Source organism: Bos indicus, chromosome 13 (assembly GCF_029378745.1).
Source record: "Bos indicus isolate NIAB-ARS_2022 breed Sahiwal x Tharparkar chromosome 13, NIAB-ARS_B.indTharparkar_mat_pri_1.0, whole genome shotgun sequence".
NCBI lineage: Eukaryota > Metazoa > Chordata > Mammalia > Artiodactyla > Bovidae > Bos > Bos indicus.
Genome location: NC_091772.1, coordinates 50973475 through 50999404, shown reverse-complemented (window position 1 = coordinate 50999404; position 25930 = coordinate 50973475). Strand labels below are relative to the sequence as shown.

Sequence of the window (25930 nt, the reverse complement as noted above, 5' to 3'; positions counted from 1 at the left end):
CCCTTCCTTGCCCTCTTGCTGGGGATGGAAGGATCCCCTTGGAGAAGGAAGATGAGGCAGTGTTCTGGCCCTCTTTGAAGAGTCCTTGCTGTGCTAAGAACCTGTTGTTGCCATCAGGACACGCTACCTTTGAGCTGGGAGCCACGTGGATCCATGGCTCCCACGGGAATCCTATCTATCATCTAGCAGAAGCCAACGGGCTCCTGGAAGAGACAACTGATGGAGAGCGCAGTGTGGGCCGCATCAGCCTCTACTCCAAGAATGGCGTGGCCTGCTACCTCACCAACCGTGGCTGCAGGATCCCCAAGGATGTGGTTGAGGAATTCAGTGATTTATACAACGAGGTGAGGTATTACGGGAATAGTTGAGCACAAGAGTGTGGGGGACAGGGAGCACACTGGTGTGTGTGTGTGTGTGTGTGTGTGATGGGGGTGGGGGCCTAGGCAACTTGCTAGGGTTTTCTGTGATCCTGGTCATGTCTGTACATTCTCTGGGCCCCAGTTTGAGGGTAGAATGAAGACAATGAGTAGAGAAGTACTAGGGAAGAGATTATTGATACTTATGATTAAATATTTCCGCAGAAAGTCCTTAAATATCTATCAGATTTGTTACTAGGTAAATGTGTATGATCATTGTTGTTAATGTTCTTAGGCACTTTTGTAAATGATAACTTAAAAAAAACCCTTATTTTCTAATTGTTCCTGGTATATAGAATTATAACTGATTTTTTAAAATTGAAGTATAGTTGATTTACCATATTATATTAGTTTCAGGTGTACAGCATAGTGATTCAACATTTTTATATATTATACTCCATTTAAAGTTATTACAAGATGATGGTTATATTTCCCTGTACTGTACAATATATAGTTGTTGCTTATTTATTTTTTATACATAGTAGTTTTTATCTCTTAATCCCATACCCCTGTTTTACCCTTCATTCCTTCCTTCTCTCCACTGGTAACCACTAGTTTGTCCTCTAGATCTGAGTCTATTTCTGTTTTGTTATGTTTGTTTGTTTTGTTTTTTAGATTTCACATATAAGTGATGATCAGAGTATTTGTCTTTCTCTGTCTCACTTATTTCAGTAAATATAATACCCTCTAGGTCCATGCATGTTGTTGAAAATTGCAGATTTTCATTCTTTTGTATGGCTGAATAAAATTCCAATGTGTGTGTGTGTCTATATACATATATATAACAATATAGTTTATATCTATCTATCTAACATGTTTTGGAGAAGGCAATGGCAACCCACTCCAGTACTCTTGCCTGGAGAATCCCATGGATGGATGAGCCTGGTAGGCTGCAGTCCATGCGGTCGCTAGGAGTCAGACATGACTGAGCGACTTCACTTTCACTTTTCACTTTCATGCATTGGAGAAGGAGATGGCAACCCACTCCAGTGTTCTTGCCTGGAGAATCCCAGGGACGGGGGAGCCTGGTGGGCTGCCGTCTCTGGGGTCGCACAGAGTCGGACACAATTGAAGCGACTTAGCAGCAGCATCTAACATGTATATAAAACATGTGTATGTATACTACATATATAACTTATGTTTTATATCTATATCTATCTAACATCTTCTTTATACATTCGTCTGTTGATGGGCACATAGATTGTTCCCATAGGTTGGCTATTATAAATAATGTTGCAGTGAACTTTGGGGTACAAGTATCTCTTCAAATTAATTTTTCTTTTTCTTTGGATATATACCCAGGAGTGGAATTGCTGGGTCATGTGATAGTTCTAGTTTTAATATTTTGAGGAACCTCCATATTTTCCATAGTGGCTGCGTCAATTTACATTCCTGGCAACAGGGTAAAGGTTCCGTTTTCTCCATATGTTCACCAATGTTTGTTACTTGTGTTCTTTTTGATGATAGCTCTTCTGACAGGTGTGATATCTCATTGTCATTTTAAATTTCTCTGATGATTAACTATGTTGAGCATCTTTCATATGCCTGTTGGCCATCTGTATTTCTTCTTTGGAAAAATGTGTATTCGGGTCTTCTGCCCATTTTTTAATCAAGTTGATAGTTTTTTTTTTTTAATTGAGTTGTATGAGCAGTTTATGTATTTTGGATATTAGCCATTACTGGTCATATTATTTGCAAATGCATTCTTCCATTCAGTAGGTTGTCCTTTTGTTTTGTCAGTGATTCCCTTTGCTGTGCAAACATTTTTAGATTAAATTAAATTTGTTTTTGCTTTTGTCTCTTCTGCCTTAGGAGAAAAAAAAGTGCTTCAATTTATGTCAAAGAGTGTTCTGCTGATGTTCTCTTCTAGGAGTTTCATTATTTCCATTGTTACATTTAGGTCTTTAGTCCATTTTGAGTTTATTTTTGTATATGGTGTGAGAAAATGTTTGAATTTCAGTCTTTCACTTATGGCTGTCCAGTTTCCCCAGCACCACTTGTGGAAGAAACTGTCTTTTTTGCCATATATATTCTGCCTCCTGTATCACAGAGTAATTGTGTGTGGGTTTGTGTCTGGCTGTCTGGTTTGTTCCATTGATCTGTGTGTCTGTTTTTGTGTCAGTACCATGCTGTTTTGATTACTGTAGCTTTGTAAGTCAGGGAATGTGCCCTTGTCTTATTTTGGCTTAAAAAAAAGTTAATATTTTTAGAAACTTTGCTGTGAACTGCAAAAAACAAGCAAGGTAACTTGTAGATCTTGCCTTCTGATAGCTTCCATTTATAGTGTAATGACCCTTCACTTTAGGTTAGTAAACTGGTCAACACTTACCTATTATACATTTTTTATGTCTCTTGGGCATAGGAAAGGAGAACTGACCCTTGCTTTGGGGTTGTCCCTGCTCAATGGAAGGCAGGAACACTCATTGTCTTATGGGTGTGCACTCATACAGTGTGTGTGTACAATCCTATAGTGTTGTGTGTTCTCACTCAATATTAAGCAAGTAAGAATCAGCATTCTTGAAAGTAGACCTTCTTGGTGTACTGAGAATCAGTCATGTCCTGATTCCTATATTACTGTGAGTGCTTCAAGCATGGATGCCTCTTGAGAATGATGTTCAGGGTCCATGACTTACTTGTTCTTTTAAACGTTCCTGAAGGTAGATCATCATCAACTTCTGCTTGTGGGTCTGATTTTTGAAAGCCAAGAGTGTGAGTCATGGAAAGTAGGATAGATAAAGGTAGGTTATCATTGGAGAAGGAAATGGCCACCCACTCCAGTATTCTTGCCTGGAGAATTCCATGGACAAGGAGCCTGGTGGGCTACAGTCCATGGAGTCACAAAGAGTCAGACATGACTGAGCGACTAACATTACATTATTATTATTATCATTCTAAGTGGTGCTGCTTTGAGTCAGAAGGAAAAGGTGTTAACCATGAGGTCAAGAGAGAGATTTCCTTATATAGCTCTTAGACAGTGCTGGAGGCCATTCTGAAGAGGTGTGCTCTAAGCATGTGAAGCCTTGCCTGAGGGTGGCTTCGTAATAAATATGTAGCCTCCCTCCCAAGGCAATGACTTTGAAGGGCTACTCATTTGAATGTCTTATATTTGTTAACAAATAGATGAGTTTGTTCGGTAGTTATCATAATAGAGTTTAATCTCTGGAGCAAGATTGCCTTGACTCAAGTACCAGTTCTGCCATTCATATAGAATGGTACATACTTGTATATTCATGAGCTAGTTATTGAGACTCTCTGAGCTTTACTTTCCTCATCTGTAAAACAGACACAGTTATACCTACTTCATAGTGTTATGAAGGATAAGTGAGATCCCAGTGAAAAGTGCTTAATGAGAAATGGGGTGAATATTGTTAGCTCTTACAGACCCATCCCATTTCCCTTGGGTCACATTAGGAAGATGTTGTTTAACCTAGGACAGGAGACCACCCACATGACAAATGCATGTTCAATTATGGCAGTCCTAGTCAGTGGTTGACACAAAGAATCATGCAAATCTGTTAGTCCTCAGCTGGGCATTTTGGCCTTTAGTTAACATAAGCTGATTGGCTGGCTACTCTGTTGCTTATCACCAAGGGGAAAAATCTAAGGGGGAGGAGGCAAGTTGAAAGCCTGACTCCTTGGCAATGGTACTAGGTGAGGAATTTGCTGAGGACTTCAGTTAAAGCCAAACACCCAGCATCTTGTGACTGTTGGGAGAAGAAAAAGGAATAATTTAACTTGCTTTCTTCTTTATATTCAGAGAAATGTTTAATTTATGTTTCTGTCTTATGTGGAGGCTTTTCCCTTGAGGGAGTAATAGGGGTTGGGCCATACCACCTTTCTTCCTCAGCAGTCCTAGAGCTGAGTTGCAGGGTAGACACATTCCTGTCAATGTACGGGCCCCTTTTGCTCTTTCCCCTGCAAAACACCAGTCAGGACACAGCTCCATGCTGCCTTCCTGGGAGAGGGTGAAGCAGATACACTTGGACAGGAATGTCAGGGGAGAGTCTGTGCATTTGGTTCTTGAATAAGAGTTATCTGTGTAGACGTGGGTTCTTTAGTGGGCGGTATGCTTGGCTATGTGGAGCACTTGAAAGGGCAGTTCCTTTCCCACACACTGTACGGGCACCAGACATTTCACTTTGTTCTAAGCAGGGGTTCAGTAAGAGAGCTTCTGGGGCCCATCCCACCTCCCTGTGTCTGGAGGCAAGGAAGCTGACTGCCCAGGTTCAGTTTGCTATCCCCAAACCTCCATTTTGTTGGTGCAGCCTCAGTACAAAACTGAGTACCACATTAATTCTCCAAGGAAGAGGTGCCATGGGCTCAGCATATCCGGGAACACTTTGGAGATGGTGAGTATTGAGTTAGAACCCTTAGGTCTGAGATGAGGTGGGACGAGTGAATGTGTTTTCAGTCTCCTGGGATCTCTTTGCAGGTCTATAACTTGACCCAGGAGTTCTTCCGGCATGGTAAACCAGTTAACGCTGAGAGTCAGAACAGCGTGGGGGTGTTCACCCGAGAGGAGGTGCGCAACCGCATCAGGGATGACCCTGATGATCCAGAGGCCACCAAGCGCCTGAAGCTCGCCATGATCCAGCAGTACCTGAAGGTATCTTTGCCATCTCGGAGCTCTGTTGAGTACAAATGCCAGAATGAGAAAGACTGACCCTGGGGAAGTTGGGTCCGAGGAGGGCAGCACTGCCCTAAAGTCCTGCTTCTATCCCTGCCCAGCCTTGGCGGTCACCTGGCTCCCCTCTGGCTCTTCCCACAGGTGGAAAGCTGTGAGAGTAGCTCGCACAGCATGGATGAGGTGTCCCTGAGCGCCTTTGGGGAATGGACTGAGATTCCTGGTGCCCACCACGTCATCCCCTCGGGCTTCATGCGGGTTGTGGAGCTGCTGGCTGAGGGCATCCCAGCCCACGTCATCCAGCTGGGGAAACCCGTCCGTTGTGTTCACTGGGACCAGGCCTCATCCCGCCCTCGGGGCCCTGAGATTGAGCCCCGGGATGAGGGTGACCATAATCATGATGCCGGGGAGGGCAGTCAGGGTGGAGAGGAGCCCCGGGAGGAGAGGCAGGATGAGGATGAGCAGTGGCCAGTGGTGGTGGAGTGCGAGGACTGTGAGGTGATCCCGGCAGACCACGTGATCGTGACCGTGTCACTGGGCGTGCTCAAGAGGCAGCATGCCAGCTTCTTTCGGCCAGGCCTGCCCGCCGAGAAGGTGGCTGCCATCCACCGACTGGGCATCGGCACCACTGACAAGATCTTTCTAGAATTCGAGGAGCCCTTCTGGGGCCCCGAGTGCAACAGCCTACGGTTTGTGTGGGAGGACGAGGCGGAGAGCTGCACGCTCACCTACCCGCCCGAGCTTTGGTACCGCAAGATCTGTGGCTTTGATGTCCTCTACCCGCCTGAGCGATACGGCCATGTGCTGAGTGGCTGGATCTGTGGGGAGGAGGCCCTTGTCATGGAGAAGTGTGATGACGAGGCAGTGGCCGAGATCTGCACAGAGATGCTGCGGCAGTTCACAGGTGCGTCCCTGTCCTTGTCTCGCCGCCGGCTCAATAGGCCTCGCTCTGTCTGTCCTCCTCCTCTAGCCCCTCTGAGTCTCCTGAACCAGTACTAGCATCCTCATCCCCAGGTTGTGAAACTGAGGGGGCGCACCCCTTGGGAGAGATGCTGTAGGACACTATGTCTTGGCTTTGGCCTCCTAAATTGCAAGCTCTCTCCATTTGGAATTTGAGACACTCAAGATCACAGGCTCTTTGTTTCTTCTCTGTTTCTAAGGCTGATGGTGAAAGACTCAGATATCACCCCAACTCAGATTCCCCACTTCCTAGTCATGTTGTCTTGCTAAGAGATGGACTTGTGGTTGTTTTGTCTGATTTTTGTTCAAACATCTTTCCTGCACTATCCCAGAAGAGCCCCACAAGAACCCCTGAAATTGGAATGGGGAACATGATTATCTGGGATGTTTTTCAGATAGGAAAATTAAGGCCCACGGAGAGGAGCTGTTTTTCTTGGGGAGAAAAACAAGGAGACATTGAGGGGTATACAGCTTGAACCCCAGCCTCCCTCCCTCCCTTCTTCGTGCCTGGCCTTCCTGGAGCCCCCGAGATACAATGGGAGTTGTCTGCTCAGGAGTGTCTTCTGTGTGCAGCCATTTCTTATCCTCCTTCCCCTTGGCTCTTCTCACTCCCCAACAGGGAACCCCAATATCCCAAAGCCTCGGCGAATCCTGCGTTCAGCCTGGGGCAGCAACCCCTACTTCCGGGGATCCTATTCATACACACAGGTGGGCTCAAGTGGGGCAGATGTGGAGAAGCTGGCCAAGCCCCTGCCGTACACGGAGAGCTCCAAGACAGCGGTGAGTGTGGGTGTGCTGGGTACGTGAGGGGCTGCGGGGTGAGGGGTCTTTGAGGGGTGGGTGTTGTGTATGTGTCTTTGGTCCAGGGGAGGAGTGCCAAGGTAAGATAGGTGGAGTAGCTCCTGTAATGATGGAGAAAACAAGAAAAAGTACACTTAACATCTGGAAGAACAAACAGGGTCAAACTAGGATATCTTAAATGCTTTCTTGAGGTTATAAAAACTGAGCCTTTTAATTCTGTGCTGTTCAATATGGTCGCTGTTAGCCACATTTAATTTAATTAAAATCTAAAGTAATAAATACAACATTTTGTTCCTCAGTTGCATTAGCCAGATTTCAAGTTTGAGAGCCACCTGTTGCTCATCAGAGTGGCCACGTTAGAGGCCACATTAGTAGCCTCATTAGGTTGCCACATTAGAGTGTGTCATTATGGAGCATTTCTGTCATTGTGGAAAGTTCTGTTGGGCAGCACTGACCCAGTATGTTTTGCTTATTTCCCCCAATGTATTTTAGGAAATAAAATACTGACCTTCCCCCAAACTATAGTAACTATATAGTAAAACACACAGAAAAATAATAAATTGAAATTATCTCTATATATTTCTGCTCCTATAAAGTAGATTTTGAGTTCCCCCCACCAAGCATACCCATACAATAAATGTTAAAACCCCAACAAAATTATATTTAAAATAATTCTCTGGTGTAATTGATGAGGAAGATTGCAGTTAAGCAATGTGTTGTGTGTGTCCTAGCTGTGCTCAGGAAAGGCTACTGCTATAGCCATCCTCCTTCTCTCATCCCCTGCGTCAGTTAGGACTAGCGCATATAACAAAAAGCAAAACAAACTGGTTTAAACAAGACAGAAGTTTACTTAGGTCACACAAAAGGAAATCTGGAGGTAGATATTGGGGCCCAGTACCAGTAGAACCTGGCTCCATCTTCCAGGCCACCTTGTGATCCAAGAGGGCCGTGGAGGTTGCTCCTCTCGTTCTCATGTCTGTGACAGGCTGATGAGTGAAAGAAGGGAACCCTTGAGAAGAGTCAGTGTCCCTAAGCAATAGTGCACTTGAAGTTGATTGGCTAGAACGTAGTCACATGACTCTACCAGCTGCTAGAGAGACTGGGATACATTTTTTTTTTCCCTGGATGGCAGTGGTGGTGGTGGTTTGGTCGCTAAGTCGTGTCCAACTCTTGCGACCCCATGGACTGTAGTCTGCCAGGCTCTTCTGTCCATGGACCCAGTTGAATGTCAGGATTTTTGTTACTGAGGAGAAAGAGAAAAGATGTGGAGTAGGCAGCTTGCCCTCTGCCACAATATGTGCCTCCCTTTCAGCTTAACCACCTCTGCAGGCTTTTTATTGGTGGGTTAAAACCTCACTACTCAAGGTGGGTGGTCCATGGACCAGCAGCACTGGCACCATGTAGGAGCATATTAGACATAAGACTTGCAGCCCACCCAGACCTGATGAATGAAAACCTCATTCTACAAGGTCCCCGACTGGTACCTTACACATTCAGTTTGAGGTATTTTGGAATAAAATCCAAACTCAAGCTTGGAATGCAAGCATTTGTTCTATGCTTGGACCCCACCTAAACAGCCTGCTTTCTTGATGTTAAGCTTGGCTCTGCCAAAATTTTCACCATCTCCTAGACAAGGCCTAGGAGATGCATTTGCCCCCATTTTTCCTTCTTCCTGAAACATCCTTTGCCTGTTTATTTATCCAGCATCTTCTGAGAAGAAGCCCAAAGGTCCTGTCCTCTGGGAAGCTTTGTGTGATCTCCCTGACAGAGGGCCTCTTTTCTGGGCTCTCAGCACCTCGCCCAAACACCCATCACGTCACGTATGATGCCATTTAGTAATTGGGTTTCGTGTCTGGCTTCCCCACCAGCAAGGAAGCTCCTCAAAGCAGCTGCCTGGTCACCTTTTATCTTCCAAGTGCCCAGAACAGTCCCTGGAACCTAATAGGGGCTCCATAAAGGTTTGTTAAATTACTGCCTAACTTTATTGAGTTCTTATATTCTTTCAGGTTCTGAGTCCTTTAGATACATTATTTCAGAAGTAGATGGTATAAACTCATTTTGGAGATGAAGAAATCAAAGCTTAGGGAGGTTAAATCATTCCCCAAGTTCACTAGTAAGAGGCAGTGTGAATTTCTGAAATTGTAGAGCCAGGACTCACAAAAACCTCAGAGCAAAAAGGACTGAGGCCCGGATGTTTGGGGAAGAAGCAGGGGAAGATGGGCAGGTGGGATGGGCAGCTCCTCCTCCTATGGAAATAACAATACCTGCATCTGAGATGCCCGCCTATTCCTTTCTAACTTGTAGTATGGATGGGGGTTCTGGGGCAGACAGGTAGCTTTTCTTGCTCCTCCATCTTCACTTCCCTGTCCCCCTGCCCAGCCTATGCAGGTGCTGTTCTCAGGTGAGGCCACCCATCGCAAGTACTATTCCACCACCCATGGTGCTCTGCTCTCTGGCCAGCGTGAGGCTGCCCGTCTCATTGAGATGTACCGAGACCTCTTCCAGCAGGGGACCTGAGTGCCTCGTTGCTGCCGAGCGTGTTCCTTAAAGAACCACTAACTCGTGACTGCCAGCCCTGCCCCTTGCTGCTGTGTACTCCTCATTTCCGAGTCCTCTGTAGAATGGATTTGTATCTTTTGTAGAGCTAGACATCTAACTGGCTTCAGACCTGGCCCTGTAGCTTCTTCTTTTCTCCTTCCTGGGTGGTGACCAGGGTGGGGTCCATTGATTTACCTCTGTGCTCTGATCTCTGACCTCCCTATGCTTCCCCTCATCTCTAACCTTGTTATTGTAAGTGCCTTCAATACTTTGCATTTTGGGATAATAAAAGAGGCTTGCCCTTCCTGTGCTCCTCAGCTTCTCTCTTCCATTTTTCTTAGCCTTGTGTGTGTGTGTGTGTGCATGTATGTACATGTGTGTGTATGTATGTCTTTGTGTGTTTGTCATATCTTCTTCGAGGGGATAACGGGGCCAGCTGTGGTCTGGTTATACCCCCAGAAAGGAAGATGCCTGCCTTTAGTGGAAGGGGCATCCTCTCACCCCAGTCTGTTTGTGATTGTTTCCCTTCCTGCCAGTGAGACTCCTTAGGAGTAAGAGCCCCTCATAACCCAGCCCCAACTCCTTCAAGATAGGCCTGGGTCTGCCTGCTGGCCTTTTGTTGGACTTCTCAGAGCCTGATTGGGTAACATAGCCACATGGAGTGAAGGTGAGTTTTATGGGAGGGGACACCTGTTGTGGCTCCATGCCAAGCTCAGATGTGTTAATTATTAATCAATGTCATCTGGCCAGAAGGCCCTGGTTCTGCCCTTGGGATGCTCCAGTTGACTTCTGGGAAGCTTTTTCCCAGAAAAACTTCTGGGAAGTACAGTAGTACAGCCATTTTGGTGGGTGAAAACATACACACACATATACATCCCTTATATATCCACACGCACATACGTCACTCCTACACAGATACACCACCCCACACCCTTCCACCTATACACAAGTACAACTACACACACGTGCATAAAACCTTAAAGAACATTTAGTCATTTTCTTACTCCAGATTTCTAGCGACAGAGTTTGAATTCTACAGAGTTGAGGGGTTGGGTGGTGGAGGATGTGATGAAAAGCCGGGTGTACCCCCTGGTTTAGCTCTGTGTGAATTTAGGTTGGGTTAGCTCTTCAGAAGCTTAGGGCACTGCCTTTCATATGACTCTATATCCTTTACTCCCTTACCTTAGGCTGTGATGAAGATGTCCAACACATGGCTATGCCTCTACACTCCTCCCTGTACCTGTCTGCACACCCCTACATGCACACCCACCTACATGCACATACACGCTGCCCCCCACCCCCCTCCCTCCCCCCCTCCCCCCCACACACCTACATGCACATGTCAAAGAGGCATCCTTGTTTTGTGAAGGTTGACCTACCCGACATCCCTCATGGAGTTTATGTTAGGGATTCGTATTCACCTCATGGGTAACTTGAAAAATTGTAAGTATATGTATTAAAATATGTTTGGAATAGAGGATCTATCAATGTAGTTCATGCTCAAAAGTCATAAAAGGATACACTGAACAACTTCCTCCCACAGCTGTCCCCAGTACCACTGCCACTCCCAGTGGTATTCCACTGGGAGTGGAATGCCACTCCCAGTATTATTATATTATATATATTAGTATATTGTGTATCCATTTCTGGATATGTTATTATAAATATATACCCTTCTCTCTTTTTATGTGAAAGTGACAAAGTATCCACCCTGTTCTGCACTTTGCTTGTTTTAGTTAACATGATGTGTCTTGGAGATCTTACTGATCTTACTTACTTACTTACATAATGGTACTTAAATGGACAATGTAAATTTGGATCTTACTTTGGTCAAGGAGTGTCTGTCTCCTTCCTGGCCAGAGTTGTGTGGCAGGAAGCACCTCCTATTAACTTCACCTTTGGAGGCACTGATCCAGTCTTGACCCCTCCCCACGTCCTGGATTTTTCCCACTAACTGTGCCGGGATGGACAGAAGTGGCCCATCACATAAGTATGAAGGGTGAAAATAATACGTAGAATTTCCAGATCACAAGTGTAGGAATTTAAAGAACTCTGAGGGTGAAGTTTATTTGGTGATTGCAAGTTGGAGAGCTTCAGGTGTGGGCAGGTCAGGAGGGTAGTCTGACTTGCCCACACTTAAGGGCTAGACATAGAGTCTCTTAATTTAACATGGATGCCACCTCAGACTAGGGAGGGTGATTCATCCCAGTGAGGAAACAGAACCTCCAGAGGTTTATGTAATACAAGTAAGGCACCTAAGTTCACTCAGATAGGTGGTATGAGACTTAATCCAAGGTCTGTTTGGTGCTACATGCATGCTAAGTCGCTTCAGTCGTGTCTGACTCTTTGCAACCCTATGGACTGTAGCCCGCCAGGCTCCTCTGTCCATGAAATTCTCCAGGCAAGAATACTGGAATGGGTTGCCATTTCCTTCTCCAGAATATCTTCCCGACTTAGGGACTGAACCCACATCTCACTGGCAGGCAGGTTCTTTACCACCTGCGCCACCTGGGAAACCCCGATGCTACACTGTTTGGGGCTACAGTGAAGGGTTATTCTAGTTATTGTGTGATAAAAAGAAGAGGCTGGTGCCATTAAAAAAAAAATCTTAGGCCATTATAGACAGGGTGGAACTGGGTGCAGCCACACTAGGAGACCGTGTGGCTGATTCTACGAAAACTGGCCTTGTGCCTGGCAGCATTTCTACTCTTGGCTCTACACCCAAGGGAAATGAGTGGATATGCCCACCTGAAATATGTGCCAGAGACTAGATAGACACAGGATGAGTTCCTTGCTGTGACTAGGTTTCTTAAAGAGCTGTGGCATTGATTGATACTCAGATGACTCTATTAGGCGTGTCTAGATGGCACGCTCAGGCCAACATCCTGTGCCAAAACTGCTACACAATTCTTGTCACTTGTGGGAGGTCACTTGACAGGGAAGTTCTCTCCTGGCACTGGATTCTGTGTAGAACTGGTTGCATGGTTTCTTGTGCTGTGGGCATCAGTGAATCCACGACCCAGGTGTTTGGTTTGTGGCTTTGTGGAAGCCTCTGAAATGTTCCTTCAGGTTCCCTGGGGTACTCGGCAAGTACTGTCTCTTCCTACTTTTGCTGCTCTGGAACAGGTATTCCTCTTCACGGGAGCCACTTGGAATGTCTACCCTACCCACACACAAAGGTAGGAGTGAAGTGCCTCTGGTCTGAGTCACTCTGAGTTTGCTTGGGCCTGTCAAAATGAGCCCACGGGTGATCCCAAGGTGCAAGAGTGAAGTGGGCTGTTGGTTCCGTTCTAGGGAACTGCCTGTCTAACTAATGGTCTGCCAAACATAGTGGTAGATTCACATAAAGCGTGTTTTCTCATACTGACCAGCTGGTGTCCCTTCTTCCATGCTTGGCCCTTTTAGCCTGTTCTCCACACAGGAGCCTGTATGATCCCTTTACCAATATGAATCCAGTTATGTGCTTCCCTAGTTCCAGTGACTCCCATCATACTGAGCATAAAACGTGATTTCCAGCGTCCCGTGTGACCTATTCTTTGGCCCCGTTTCCTTCTGTGTCCCCCTTCTGTTGGCCCTGGCTGTCCTGTTTATCTGGAATGCTTGCCCCCAGTAATGCAGGTCTCGTTCCCTTGCTGCATTCAGCCCTCTAATCAGCTGTCACTTCTCTAGGAAGACTTCCCTAAGTCCCCATTCACAGCACTCTCAGCACTCCCTATCCTTCCCTTTGCCTGTTTCTTCATAGTTCTTCTCTTTCCATGATGTCATATTTTTAAAATTTATATGTCTATTTATTTGTCTATCTGCTCCCCTTGCCCCTTCCCCCAGGCTGTAGCTTGCATTGTCCAAAATGGTGCCTGGTATAGTGGGTTATCAATGAATATTTGCAGAATGAATGAGCAAGTGAATGAAGAAGCTGAGCTGGATAGTGTTATGTCCCAGACCCATCCTTGGTGCTGGCCAGCAGTCCTCATGGGCTTCCCTTGTCAGCACCCCTTCAACTCTGACACCTCCCCTCCCCTACCAACTGTCAACAGGCAGAATGGCCTCCTGCTTCACAGACAAAATAGAAGCCACCTGGAGGCAACTTCCTTGACAAATCTACAGACTGCTAGCCTACACACCCGGAGAAGGCGATGGCACCCCACTCCAGTACTCTTGCCTGGAAAATCCCATGGATGGGGGAGCCTGGTGGGCTGCAGTCCATGGGGTCGCGAAGAGTTGGACTCGACTGAGCGACTTCACTTTCACTTTTCGCTTTCATGCATTGGAGAAGGAAATGGCAACCCACTCCAGTGTTCTTGCCTGGAGAATCCCAGGGACGGGGGAGCCTGGTGGGCTGCCATCTATGGGGTCGAACAGAGTCGGACACAACTGACGTGACTTAGCAGCAGCAGCAGCCTACACACCCATCCTTGCAGACCTTTCCCAGACACAGTGGAAGTGTGTGATCCATCACTTGTGTATTCCATGCCCCAAACTCAGGGACTTTGCTTGTCATTTCCTATCCCATTCTGTCTACTCCTTCCCACTTGAATTTCAGTTTCCTCGTGTCTTTCCCATCCCCAGCCCTCATCTTACTCCCACTTTTCCTTGCCTTTTTTTCTGGTCAAGCCATTTTCTACCATTTTCTACACTTGCTCTCTCTGCATCCTCACTATCCTCACTCTAGCGGTGGTTGGTGGGGGTCCTCAGGCCACAGAGGGAAGGACTAGGCTGGCTCTCTTTTCCATGGCTGGGAGAGGTAAGGAGGACTCCTAAGGTTTATGAAAGGACAACCTCATGGGCTGAACCACATCCTCTGGTGCCATCTGCTGGCCATATCAGAATGCAGCCCTCTTGCTGCACAGAGAACATCTGTGTCTGGGATTCTGTGAGATTTTCTGAATTAAAAAAAAATTTTCAATAAGCCATAGAAAATAAGTTAATACTGAATAAAGTTAATAAAGTAATATTGCAACTTATTCCAGGGCATCATTTATTTTTCATTCTTAACCTTTTGTAAAAAGAGGCTTTGTTGGCCTCCAGGATGAGACCACCTTACCGGCCTCCTGAGAAACCTGTATGCAGGTCAAGAAGCAACAGTTAGAACTGGACATGGAACAATGGACTGGTTCAGAATTGGGAAAGGAGTTCGTCAAGGCTCTATATTGTCACCTTGCTTATTTAACTTCTATGCAGAGAACATCATGCAAAATGCCAGGCTGGAGGAATCACAAGCTAGAATCAAGATTGCAAGGAGAAATATCAATAACTTTAGATGTGCAGATGATACCATTCTAATGGCAGAAAGAGAAGAGGAACTAAAGAGCCTCTTGATGAAGGTGAAAGAGGAGAGTTAAGAAGCAGGCTTAAAACTCAACATTGAAAAGTTAAGATCATGAAAAACAACCCCCAGAATGGGAGAAAATAATAGCAAATGAAATAAGTGGCAAAAGATTAATTTCCAAAATATATAAGCAGCTCATACAAGTCTATATCAGAAAAACAAGCAACCCACTCAAAAAGTGGGAAAAGACCTAAACAGACATTTCTTCAAAGAAGACATACAGATGGCTAACAAACACATGAAAAGATGCTCAACTTCGCTCATTATTAGAGAAATGCAAATCAAAACTACAATGAGATATCACCTCACACCAGTCAGAATGGGCATCATCAAAAAGTCTATAAACAATAAATATTGGAGAGTGTATGGAGGAAAGGGAACCTTCCTGCACTGTTGGTGGGAATGTAAATCGATACAGCCACTATGGAAGACAGTATGGAGATTTTTGTATTGTATTATAATAAGTATAATAATAAGTATTATTATAATATGTATAAGTATTGTAATATAAAGACAAATTTAATAGTATTCTGTATCCATAGTAATGATTGCATCAAGCTTAGATGAGAAATTTTTTTCTGGCCTTTAAATTACTAATGGACAATTGGCTTTAAAGGTAGGTCTGTTAACTTTCTTTGTGTGTTCCTGATGGAATTCACCATAGCCTTACAGCTTTTCTCAGAAGGGAACTTGTTACAAGAGAATTGGCATTGCATGTTCCAGAGTCAGAACCTGTACAGTATATAAAACATAAACCTTGAATTTGATTTTAGTTCACCACATTCAAGGATCCAGGATGCCCAAAAATATGTGTGAACATTTGAAACATTTTTCATTTGCTGCTTTTTCCCCTTCGATCTAGTTGAAAGAATGTATTGTCAATTGGCATATAATACTGCCTTTAATAGAAAATAAATGCTGGGGCATGTTTCACATATCGACTACCTGAGAAATTGCTATGTGTCCCACTATTAGTAAAGCAAAAAGTATAATGTTCTTCACTTGAACTAATCAAATACAATAGATTATAAATTGTGTATTGTAAATAAAAGTTCACTCTGTGAGTGCACATTATGGTAAATTATTTATTTATGTTAGCATTTAAACATGAAAGAAAAATGCATTTAACCAGGATAAATGAGGTATGTTGATCATGGCTTTGCTTTATACCTTAATATTAAAGCTGGTTTTTCATCCTGGTATTTTTAAAGCTGTTTTGCATTTTTCCTTTTTATCCTTTCCTTTTCTTTTTCTTTCTTTCTTTTTTTTTTTTTTAAATGTAAACTAACCTCCTGCATGACAGAGGTTAAAATTTTGTCTGCACTTGAGTTCACTTGAGTTTACATTTGAAATGTGCATGTTTATTTATACAGATTTCAATAAAGCTATTCAAGGCCTTAAAAAAAAAAAAAAACCCACCATATGAACCAGAAATTCCACTACTAGGCACATACCCTGAGGAAAAAAAATTGAAAAAGACATGTGTAACCCAATGTTCGTGGCAGCACTATTTATGATAGCTAGAACATAGAAGCAACCTACATGTACATTGACAGATAAATGGATAAAGAAGACATGGTACATATATACAATGGAATATTACTCAGCCACAAAAAGGAACACCTTTGAGTCAGTTCTAATAAGGTTGATGAACCTAGAGCCTATTATACAGAGTGAAGTAAGTCAGAGAAAAACAAATATCGTATACTAGCGCATATACATGAAATCTAGAAAGATGGTACTGATGAATTATTTGCAGGGCAGCAGTGGAGACACAGACGTGGAGAACAGACTTATGGACACAGCGGCGGGGGTGGGCGGGGAGGGGGTGCGAAAGGAGAGGAGAGGATGGGATGTATGGAGAGAGTAACATGGAAACTTATATTACCATATGTAAAATAGATAGCCAGTGGGAATTTGCTGTATGATTCAGGGAACTCAAACCAGGGCTCTGTAACAACCTAAAGGGGTGGGATGGGGAGGGAGGTTCAAGGGGGAGGGAACATATGTATACCTATGGCTGATTCATGTTTATGTTTGGCAGAAACTAACAAAATTCTGTAAAGCAATTATCCTTCAATTAAGAAGAAAAAAAAAAAGCTAAGATCATGTCATCTGGTCCCATTACTTCATGGCAAAGAGATGGGGAAAAAATGGAAACAGTGACAGAATTATTTTCCTGGGCTCCAAAATCACTGCAGAAGGTGACTGCAGGCATGAAATTAAAAGATCCTTGCTCCCTGGAAGAAAAGCTATGACAAACCTAGTGTAGTAAAAAGGAGAGACATTACTTTGCAGACAAAGATCCATATAGTCAAAGCTGTGGTTTTTCCACTAGTCATGTACAGATGTGAGAGTTGGATGATAAAGAAGGCTGAGCACCAAATAATCGATGCTTTTGAACTGTGGTACTGTAGAAGACTCTTGAGAGTCTCTTGGACAGCAAGGAGATCAAACCAGTCAATCCTAAAGGAGATCAGTCTTGAATATTCATTGGAAGGACTAATGCTGAAGCTCCAATACTTTGGCCGCGTGATAAAGATTGAGGGCAGGAGGAGAAGGGGGCAACAGAGGATAAGATGGTTGGATGGCAAACTCTGGGAGTTAGTCAAGGACAGGGAAGGCTGGTATGCTGTAGTCCATGAAGTTGCAAAGAGTTGAACACAATGAGCAACTGAACAACAAGATTTTGTTTTTTTGTTATTTTCTTTTTTGTTCCTTCATTCCGTCATTCATTGATTGTTTTGTTTGTTCATCAGACTTTTTTATGCCAGCTTCTGTGCTAGGAAGATTTAATGATGTTTCAGTAAGTAAGTTTACTAAATAAATAAATAGGAACTATGAACTTATTTTATTCCCCAAGTGAAGCTGAACTGTATGATCTCAATTCAATTTGTTGAGGGTTATAGAGGGATGGGAGGTGGGAGGTGGGAGGAAGGTTCAAGAGGGAGGGGACATGTGTACCTAAGACTGATTAATATTGATGTATTGCAGAAACCAACACATATTGTAAAGCAATTATCCTTCGATTAAAAAGAAATAAAATTTGTTGAGGTTTGTTTTATGGCTCAGGATATGGTCTATCTTAGAATATGATCTATGGTGCTTGAAAAGGATGTGTTTATGCTACTGTTGGGTGCAGTATCCTACAGCTGTTGACTAGATACTGTTGGCTGATAGTGTTGTTGATTTCCTCTATATCTTTGCTGATTTTCTGTCTAGTTCTTTTGATTGTTGAGAGAATAGTTTAAGTGTCTAAATATAATTGTGTATCTGTTTATCCGTTCAACTCTATCATTTTTTTGTATTAATAGCTTTTTAAAGAACAGTTTTAGACTTACAGAAAAAGTGAGTATTTAGCCTCTACCCCCATTTTCCCTATTAACATCTTACATTAATATGGTATATTTGTCATAACCAGAGAACCGATGTTTTAATCAGTGAACCAAAGTTCATAGGTTAAACTAAGGAAAGATGAATAAACTAATGTCTTTTTCTGTTCCAGAATTCTGTCCATGATGCCACGTTACATTTAGCCATCATGTTTGTTAGATTCTTCTTGGTTGTGATGTTTTCTCAGACTCTGCTTATCTTCAATGATCTTAACCATTTTGAGTAGTATAAGCTAAGTCACTTCAGTCGTGTCTGACTCTGTGCGACCCCATAGACGGCAGCCCATCAGGCTCCCCTGTCCCTGGGATTTTCCAGGCAAAAAAAACCACTGGAGTGGGTTGCCATTTCCCTCTCCAATGCATGGAAGTGAAAAGTGAAAGTGAAGTCACTCGGTCGTGTCCAACCCTCAGCGACCCCGTGGACTGCAGCCCACCAGGCTCCCCCATCCATGGGATTTTCCAGGCAAGAGTACTGGAGTGGGGTGCCATTGCCTTCTCCCTTGAGTAGTATAGTCAGATGTATTGTAGGATGCCCCCTATTGGAATTTGTCTGATGTGTTTTTCATGACTAGACTGGGATTATAGGTTTTTAGGAGGAAAACTGTGGAGTTAAAGTGCCATTTTCATCTCACCATAGAACCTTGATCACTTTGCTGAGATAGACTTTATCAGGTTTCTGCACTGTGAAGTTATCCTCCCCCATCCCCCTGCCATCATACTGTCCTCTTTGGAAGGAAGTCACTTTGCAGCCCACACACTTAGGGAGTGGGGAGTTATGTTCCCCTCCTTTAGAGAATAGTATCTATATAATTTATTTGGAATTCTTCTGCACAGGAAAATTGTTCCTTCTCTTCCTTTCCCCCTTTCATTTATTAACTTGTTCAGTCATTTATTTATATCAGAATGGACTCATGCATATTTATTTTATATTTTGGATTATAATCTAATACTACTTTGTTTTGTTGTTAAATTATTCCAACTTTGGTTGTTGGGAGCTCTTTCAGTTGGCTCCTATGTCTCTGACCTGCTGCCATCAATGTTTGGATTTTTTTTTTCTTTTCTTTTTGAACACTTTCTGACTTTCCGGCACTATAAGGTGCTCTAGGCGTATCTTGTATATTTCCTGTCGCTGTCATTGAAACAGCCATTTCTTCAGAGAACCCTGATTCCTTTTGATAGAGCTTGGTCTAGCTTGGGGCAAAAGCTAGATTGGTGTTGCCACTTGGGGTTGGTAATGGCAAAAGTGACCTCAGTTCTTTATTTCTGCTTGCTTTGCTATGTGAACTTGCATCTCCTCTCACTAAAGAGGTTGTTATTGGCTGAATTGTGTCCCCTCAAATTCATGTGTTGCAAGTCCTAACCTAACTCCCTGTGGTGGATTAAAGATTATCAGCAAATATTGATATTGATACTCATTGAAATTGATACTCAGCGAGTATCAATCACTTTTCTTCCTCTGGGAATAGAGGATATTTCCTGCCTTTTGACTTTGGGCTTAGCCATCTGACTTGTTTTGGCTAACAGAAGGTGAACAGACACACTGTGGTATGAGCTGAAGCTCCCAACACGTTTGCACTTGGGTTTCTGCCTCTCATGTACTTGCAATTTGTCACAAGAACAGGTCCCTCATAGCTGATGCTTCATGGAGAATATGGACAAAGGGGGAATAGATCTGAGCTTATAGAAGCCTGGAATCCAACCTAGGGCCTGTAGACAGACACATAAACAAGAAAGACAAATGCTTGCTCTTATAACCTATGAATTTAGGGGTGGCTTGTTTTGCAGCATTATCACGGCAGTAGCTAACATCTCTCTTTGGGAGAGTCATCTAACCCAAGAGGGATATTGTTGGCACTGGTGATAGAGGGAACAGTGGCCCATGCGACGGGAAGCCACCCAGGGTACAAAGCTGGCACAGCTCCAGCAAAGGGGCCTGGCAGGAATGGGCCAAGGGATTCAGATTCCTGGAGGATTCATTTCATGGCTTGACTCTGGCTCGAGGAGCTGGAAGAGACAGAAGCTCTTTTTAGTTCTGTCCTGCCCGACTGAGGAAAGATCTAACCACTGCCTCGTTCTCAGCTCATTGTTCTAAAAATTCAGAATTGCTGTGACTCCTTTTCTAGCAAATGGAGAATTGAGAAATGACAGTTTCCCTCCACTCTCAATGTCCTTTCTGACCCAGACCTACAAGCCCGGACAGTATTGAAGTCCTTGCTAAAGGCAGAAGGTTCCTGCAGGGAATCGGGATGATGGGTGATCATAGACTGTATTCTTGGCTTCTCAGAAAGCAATTCTTGGCAGTAGGACAGTGGTTGGAGATTACATGACTGGGCAAGCTCTTCTTGGAGTTAGGAGTAGGCTGTGGGGGGCTCTGGTGGAAGAGGGTAGAGCCTTTTCCTTACTCACCCTCAGCCAGTGGTGCTTTTGATACAAGGGATAGAACTCTGGCTAGCCTTTTAATTCTATTTCCTTGCCTTTAGAGTTCCCACTGTTTGCCAAATGGTTGGCTGATATCCTTATGTTTCAGACATGTCTTGAATTTCTATTCTATTTTAAAATATTTATTGGTATTTTAAGGAGAAGGGTTTTATTAAGGACTTGACAGGATGTCACTTTAAGTTGGAAGTGGTTTTGATTTAACAATAGTCTTTCCTGAGATGTTAAGGGCTTCTAATAAGGCAGGCAGGTATAGATGGTAACTTGGGAAAGGAAAGCTGAGCATGGATGTAGCCCATGGAAATGCCATCTCCACAATATCCAGAATCTTCCTCTTCTCATTCACCTGCATTCCTCTGGCCAAGCCATTATCAGCTTAGATTGTTGCTGTCACTGCTCTCTAACTGGCCTCCTGCTTTCATTCTGGTCTTTGTGTGGTTTTTTTTTTTTTGATTTCCACACAATAGCTAGAATAACTCTGTCCACCCAAAGTCAGACCCTGTCACTTCTCTCCTCAAACTCTTGTAAGGCACCACTTCACTCAGAGGGAAAGCCCGAGTCCTGTGTTATTTACACGGCTCTGTGCACTTTGACACTCATCACCTACTACATCCGGCAGCCTCATTTTCTATTCCTGTACTTTGCCTGATCTGCCTGATCTACCCTGCCCTGCTCGCTAACCTGAACACACCAAGTCTTCTCCTAAGTTAAGACTTTGCACTTGCTGTTCCATTTGCAAGGAATGCTTTTCCTCAACAATTTGCACAGTTTGCATCATTACTACCTTCAGGCCTTTTCTCACATATTAACTTTTACCTGAGACTTTCCCTGGGTACTCAGTCTGAAAGTACAATGTTCTACAGCTTCAACATTTCCTGTTCCCTTTCCCTGTTATATTTTTTTTGCTTATCACCATTTACTATATATTTTGTTTATGTTATTGCCTCTCACTCCTGAGGAACAGAGTAAGACAAAAGGCTGACATGGGGAAACATGAGACGGGAGGATGGAGAGGGAATCAGAGGCACAGCGCCCTGGGACATGGAACCCTGTCCTGGGAACCAGTCCCCATACCTGGCGTACTAAATAAGTGAATTTTCCCTTTAACTTTCTGGCTCTGTCTCTGAACTCACTAAGTATCTTTCAGACCACAGTTTGGCTTCCCATTAAGTTCAATTATTGTCATGAGAACACTGGCTTGTGTGATAGTTAAGTTATGCTGCTGCTCCTGCTGCTAAGTCGCTTCAGTCGTGTCTGACTCTGTGCGACCCCATAGACGGCAGCCCACCAGGCTCCCCTGTCCCTGGGATTCTCCAGGCAAGAATACTGGAGTGGGTTGCCATTGCCTACTCCGAGTTAAGTTATAGTTCCCATTAAAAATGAGTACATTGGCTTTGGGCTTATGAACTTCATGTCCTAGTTAGGTAGGCCATCTGTGTAGCTTATATGAGACTGGTAACTGTGGGACACTGGCAAGACTCACTTTCTACAACTGTAATACCAAAGACCAGCCCCTTGGCTGAGGGCAAGTTCATTGAGCAGATAATAACTGATTGAGTCTTTTGAGGCATAGCCAGACAGATATTTCATTGTGTCCCCTTTTACTTTTTCAAAATTCCACACCTTTGGTCAGTTTGGGAAACTCTCCTTGAGGTAGAGGGCTTCCTGAAAACCCCCCTTGGTTAGGTTCCTGATGAGAGGGGGAGCTCTTAGCTTATGCTATTGCAGATTAGATAGCTGACAAAGGCTTGCATTGCAGTGACTGGCCTATGTGACAGACACTGAGAACTGCCTGCATGATATCCATTGCTTCCTCCTGCTGCCAGAATTGTGATTTTCTTCAGAGTAGCAGTGGTTTCCAATGGGAGGCAATGATTCATGTTGCCCTAAAGCAGGGTCAACAAACTTTTTGACAAAAAAAAAATTTTTTTTCCATTTAGGCTTTGTGGGCCAAGAGGTGACTTTCATATAATACACCTGTCATGAAATAATCTCTCGATCTTTTTCCCCCTCATCCATTTAAGAATGTAAAGCCCATTCTTAGTTCATAGTCTGTATAAAGTCAGGTGGTAGGCTAAATTTGGCCCACTTTGCAGACCTATCACTCTGTCTTGTTTTTTATGTTACCAGTCTCCCTTGCAGGGTGGTCATGACATCCACTTCTGGAGGTAAGCTGGGAAAGGGTGGTTTGGGGAAAACTTTTATTATTTTGATAAAAGGAGGCAGATGCCATAGCCCAGACCCTTCTCCTTTTTCCTCTGCCTTGAATATGAATGTGAATCATGGTTCCATTGATCACGGTGAAGCAACAAGGAGTATAAAAACCAACACACCGAAGATTATGAAGCAAAGATAGAAAGATCTTGGGTATGTGACTGACAATACCAGAAAGTGCCTACTTAATAAGTTGTGAAGTGAGAAAAACAATAACCAGTGTTTAAGCAGCTTATTACTTGCAGTTGCATTTTCAGCATATCCAGGGCGCTTCTGTCCTTCGTTATCTGCTTCACTCCTCCCCCATCTAGGAGAATTACTCTACTCACAGACACTGGCACCCAGGCAGCTGTGTTTTGTACTATGTGCTTCATCTCACGCCTATCTGTCTGCCCAGATGTTCAGACCTGACCTCTAATTTGTCAATCCATAGGCTGGCCAGTGAGCCATAGCCTTTGTGGCTTGTCTCCAGAATGGAAGCTGAGAGTCCTATGGTTTCTGGCAGGACAGAAGAAGGTGTATGCAAACAGTATGATGGAGTCACATGAATGTCAAACTCCTGGAAGGGATATCCACAAATGTCATGGGTGAAGTCCTCTTCCAGTGTGTCCTTCCTTCTAGCTCCTGGCTCTAAAAGCTCAGCCTGTTGTGGTCCCAGTTCCTATATTTCTTCTTGGTTCCAAGTTCACCCTGCAATTCCTGCTTCATTTTTCTCTAGACAAGAGCAATTTGAGAATGTAGGCCAGTTTCTTTGTTTCCCTGCTCCCTCAAAGTGTTGGATGGGAAAGGGAATAAGTGACAGCCTAGACATTCAGGAGAGCCGAGTGCAGCCCCTCTTCCCAAAGTTACCATCCCCAGCACCACCTGGATCTACTGGGCTCCCTAGAGAGCCATTCTGAGCTGAGAGGCTATGGGACGGGTTTAGCCTTTATAAGCATCTGGTTTTGTGCTTCATTGAAACCACAAGAAGAAGAAAAAAAAAAGGAAATTCTTTTCCAAGTGTACAGTGAACATGCAACCCCCTGGGGGTATGACAGGATGGGAATAGAAACGGGGTCAGGAGGGCACAGAGGAGTTGAGCTCTGACAAGTCACTGAGGTCCAAAAACTTTCCCCAGGACCTGTCAGCGCCTGGAACCAGAGGGACTAAGGGACTGGCTTGTAGTGCTGGTGGTGGTGATGGTGAGCGGCCTGCAGAGTAGGGCTCCAGGAGAGGTCTGGGCAGCAGGGCATGTGGAGCAGGAGACTTCTTTCTTCAGAAGTCCAGGGTGTAGCTGGCTCTCTGGCTGGAGAAGGATGCAGGCTCGAGCTCCTTGAGGACTGGTAGAACTGGCTGTGGGGAGGGTCTTACAAAGACAGTGATGTTGGCCAGCCATCAAGTGGGCACTGGAGCAGTGTGGCAGGAAGGGGTAATGGGGCAACTCCATTGATCCAGGATTTAATGAACGCTCACACCTAGTCTTGAATAGCCTAGGGTCAGACAGCCCACTTCCACGTAGTGGATGAAGATATGGATTCTATTGGTGAACTCTAAGCCTGGATGACCTTGGTGTGAACTACCAGAGAGGCTGAGGGCCACTCAGGGCTTAATTCTGAGCCAGGGGTCTGGGAAGGAGGTCTTGGGAAGATAATGGTAAGAGGGCAGGCAGGCTCAGGGCCTCTGAGATACTGAAGCTTCAGCATCAGTGGGTTTGTCATGCCTGCAAGAAGTAGAGGACATGACTTTGGAAGAGGCTGGAGGGCTTGTATTTGAGGTGTTTGAGGTCATCCAGGGGAGGGTGATCACACACATTTGGAGCTAGAGACAGACAGATACTTGGGAGCCATTTATGTACAAGTGGTCATTAAGATGATTTGGAGTGGATGAGATTGGGTGGCAAGTTGAGATAAGAAAAGAACCTTGGGGACAAGACCGTAGAGGCACCTGCACAGGAGGCAGAGAGAGAGATGGAGAGAATGTGGTCAGGGGACCAGAAGATCCCAGGGGTGTGGATCAGGCAGGGAGAGGAATATTTCAGGAAACAGGGAGTGGCTACCAGTGTGGACTGTGGCAGAGACAGAGGGGGAGGAGATTGGGGAAATGAAAGGTCCCAGGTGAATTGCAAAAGCAGCCCTGGGCGATGCTGGGACAGAAGTCCTGAGACTGTGGGAAGAAAGCAAGATGGGTGGCAAGAGCCCAGCTGGAAAGGGAGGATGGACTGGAGCTGGGACCTTGGGATGGAAGTGGGAATGCAGCTTTCTAAGGAATTGGCAGGGGGCGGGGCTGGGGTGGGTGGTGGAATTGGGCAAATACCAGTGCCCTTGGAGGCTTGCTTCTGTCTCTGTCAAATCTCACAGGAGCATCCTTCTTCTCACTCATGACTCCTTCAGGCTTCACTCCATCCCTTGAGGATTGTGTAAAGGAACACTTAGTCCCATTTTCATGGGCACTGAGAGAGTCTTCTCTACTCCCTCAGTCGTGGACTGGGCTGGGGCACCTGAAGACCCAGAAAGTGGTGCAATGAATGCACTTCTTCCAGATGTCCCAAAACCACTTGCAAGAGGCTCCTTCCTTTAGAAAGGCTGTTGCTACTCCCTCCATTCCTCTTGGCTATTCCAGGACTCTTTGCCACGTCCTGAGAACAAGGTCAGCAACTCTGCTTTACTGATGTTTAGAACTGGGTCACTGGATGCCCTTGCTGTGGCACAGCCTCTCTAGGGGCTCTGCAGCCCCACCCCCCTTCTCCTGCAGGCTTGTTCCCTGGTATGGAGGGCATAAGAGGAGGCCAGCTTTGTGCTGAGGGCCCCATGTGCAGGAGACCGAAGCTGAGGCTTAAAGGTCAGATATGTTTTGCTGATTGGTCATCAAGTCTAGAGAAAGTACTGGGCAAGCTGCTGACCCCACCTGTCTCTACATTCACTGTCATCCAGGACAGGGAGCAACCCCTGCTCCCCTCCCCCCCACCCCCACCCCCACCCCCCCGCCACTTAAATCCTTCTGATGAAAGCTCTCTCTCCACATTTATCCCTTGTCCCCACTATGGACCTCCTGTGGGCTCAACTGCCTTGGCATGTGGGAACCCTCTAAGAGACCCTCCCCTGCTGTTGAACTCTCCTGCTCAGAAGCCCAACGTTCAATACATTGACACAAGAGTCTGCCTCCTTGCTTTGACAGATGGGCCCACCTCTGTGAGAAGATTCTGGGGGCCATGCCAGTGTTCCCAGAGTTAGGGCAGCCAATGTGC

General features: G+C 44.8%; 1 protein-coding gene across 4 annotated transcripts in view; it reads left to right on the top strand.

Annotated features, from left to right (window-relative positions):
- SMOX (spermine oxidase) overlaps window positions 1–9656 on the top strand; it is a 36080-nt gene extending 26424 nt beyond the window's left edge. The window contains exons 3-8 of one of the 4 annotated variants that reach the window (XM_019971905.2): window positions 118–344; window positions 4849–5022; window positions 5590–5944; window positions 6620–6780; window positions 8670–8759; window positions 9181–9656. In XM_019971905.2, coding sequence (XP_019827464.1) covers window positions 118–344; window positions 4849–5022; window positions 5590–5944; window positions 6620–6780; window positions 8670–8759; window positions 9181–9318 — 1145 coding nt within the window. In that variant the 3' untranslated portion in view covers window positions 9319–9656. The other 3 variants (XM_019971902.2, XM_019971903.2, XM_019971904.2) reach the window with 3 other exon arrangements.
- The last annotated feature ends 16274 nt before the right edge of the window (window positions 9657–25930 follow it).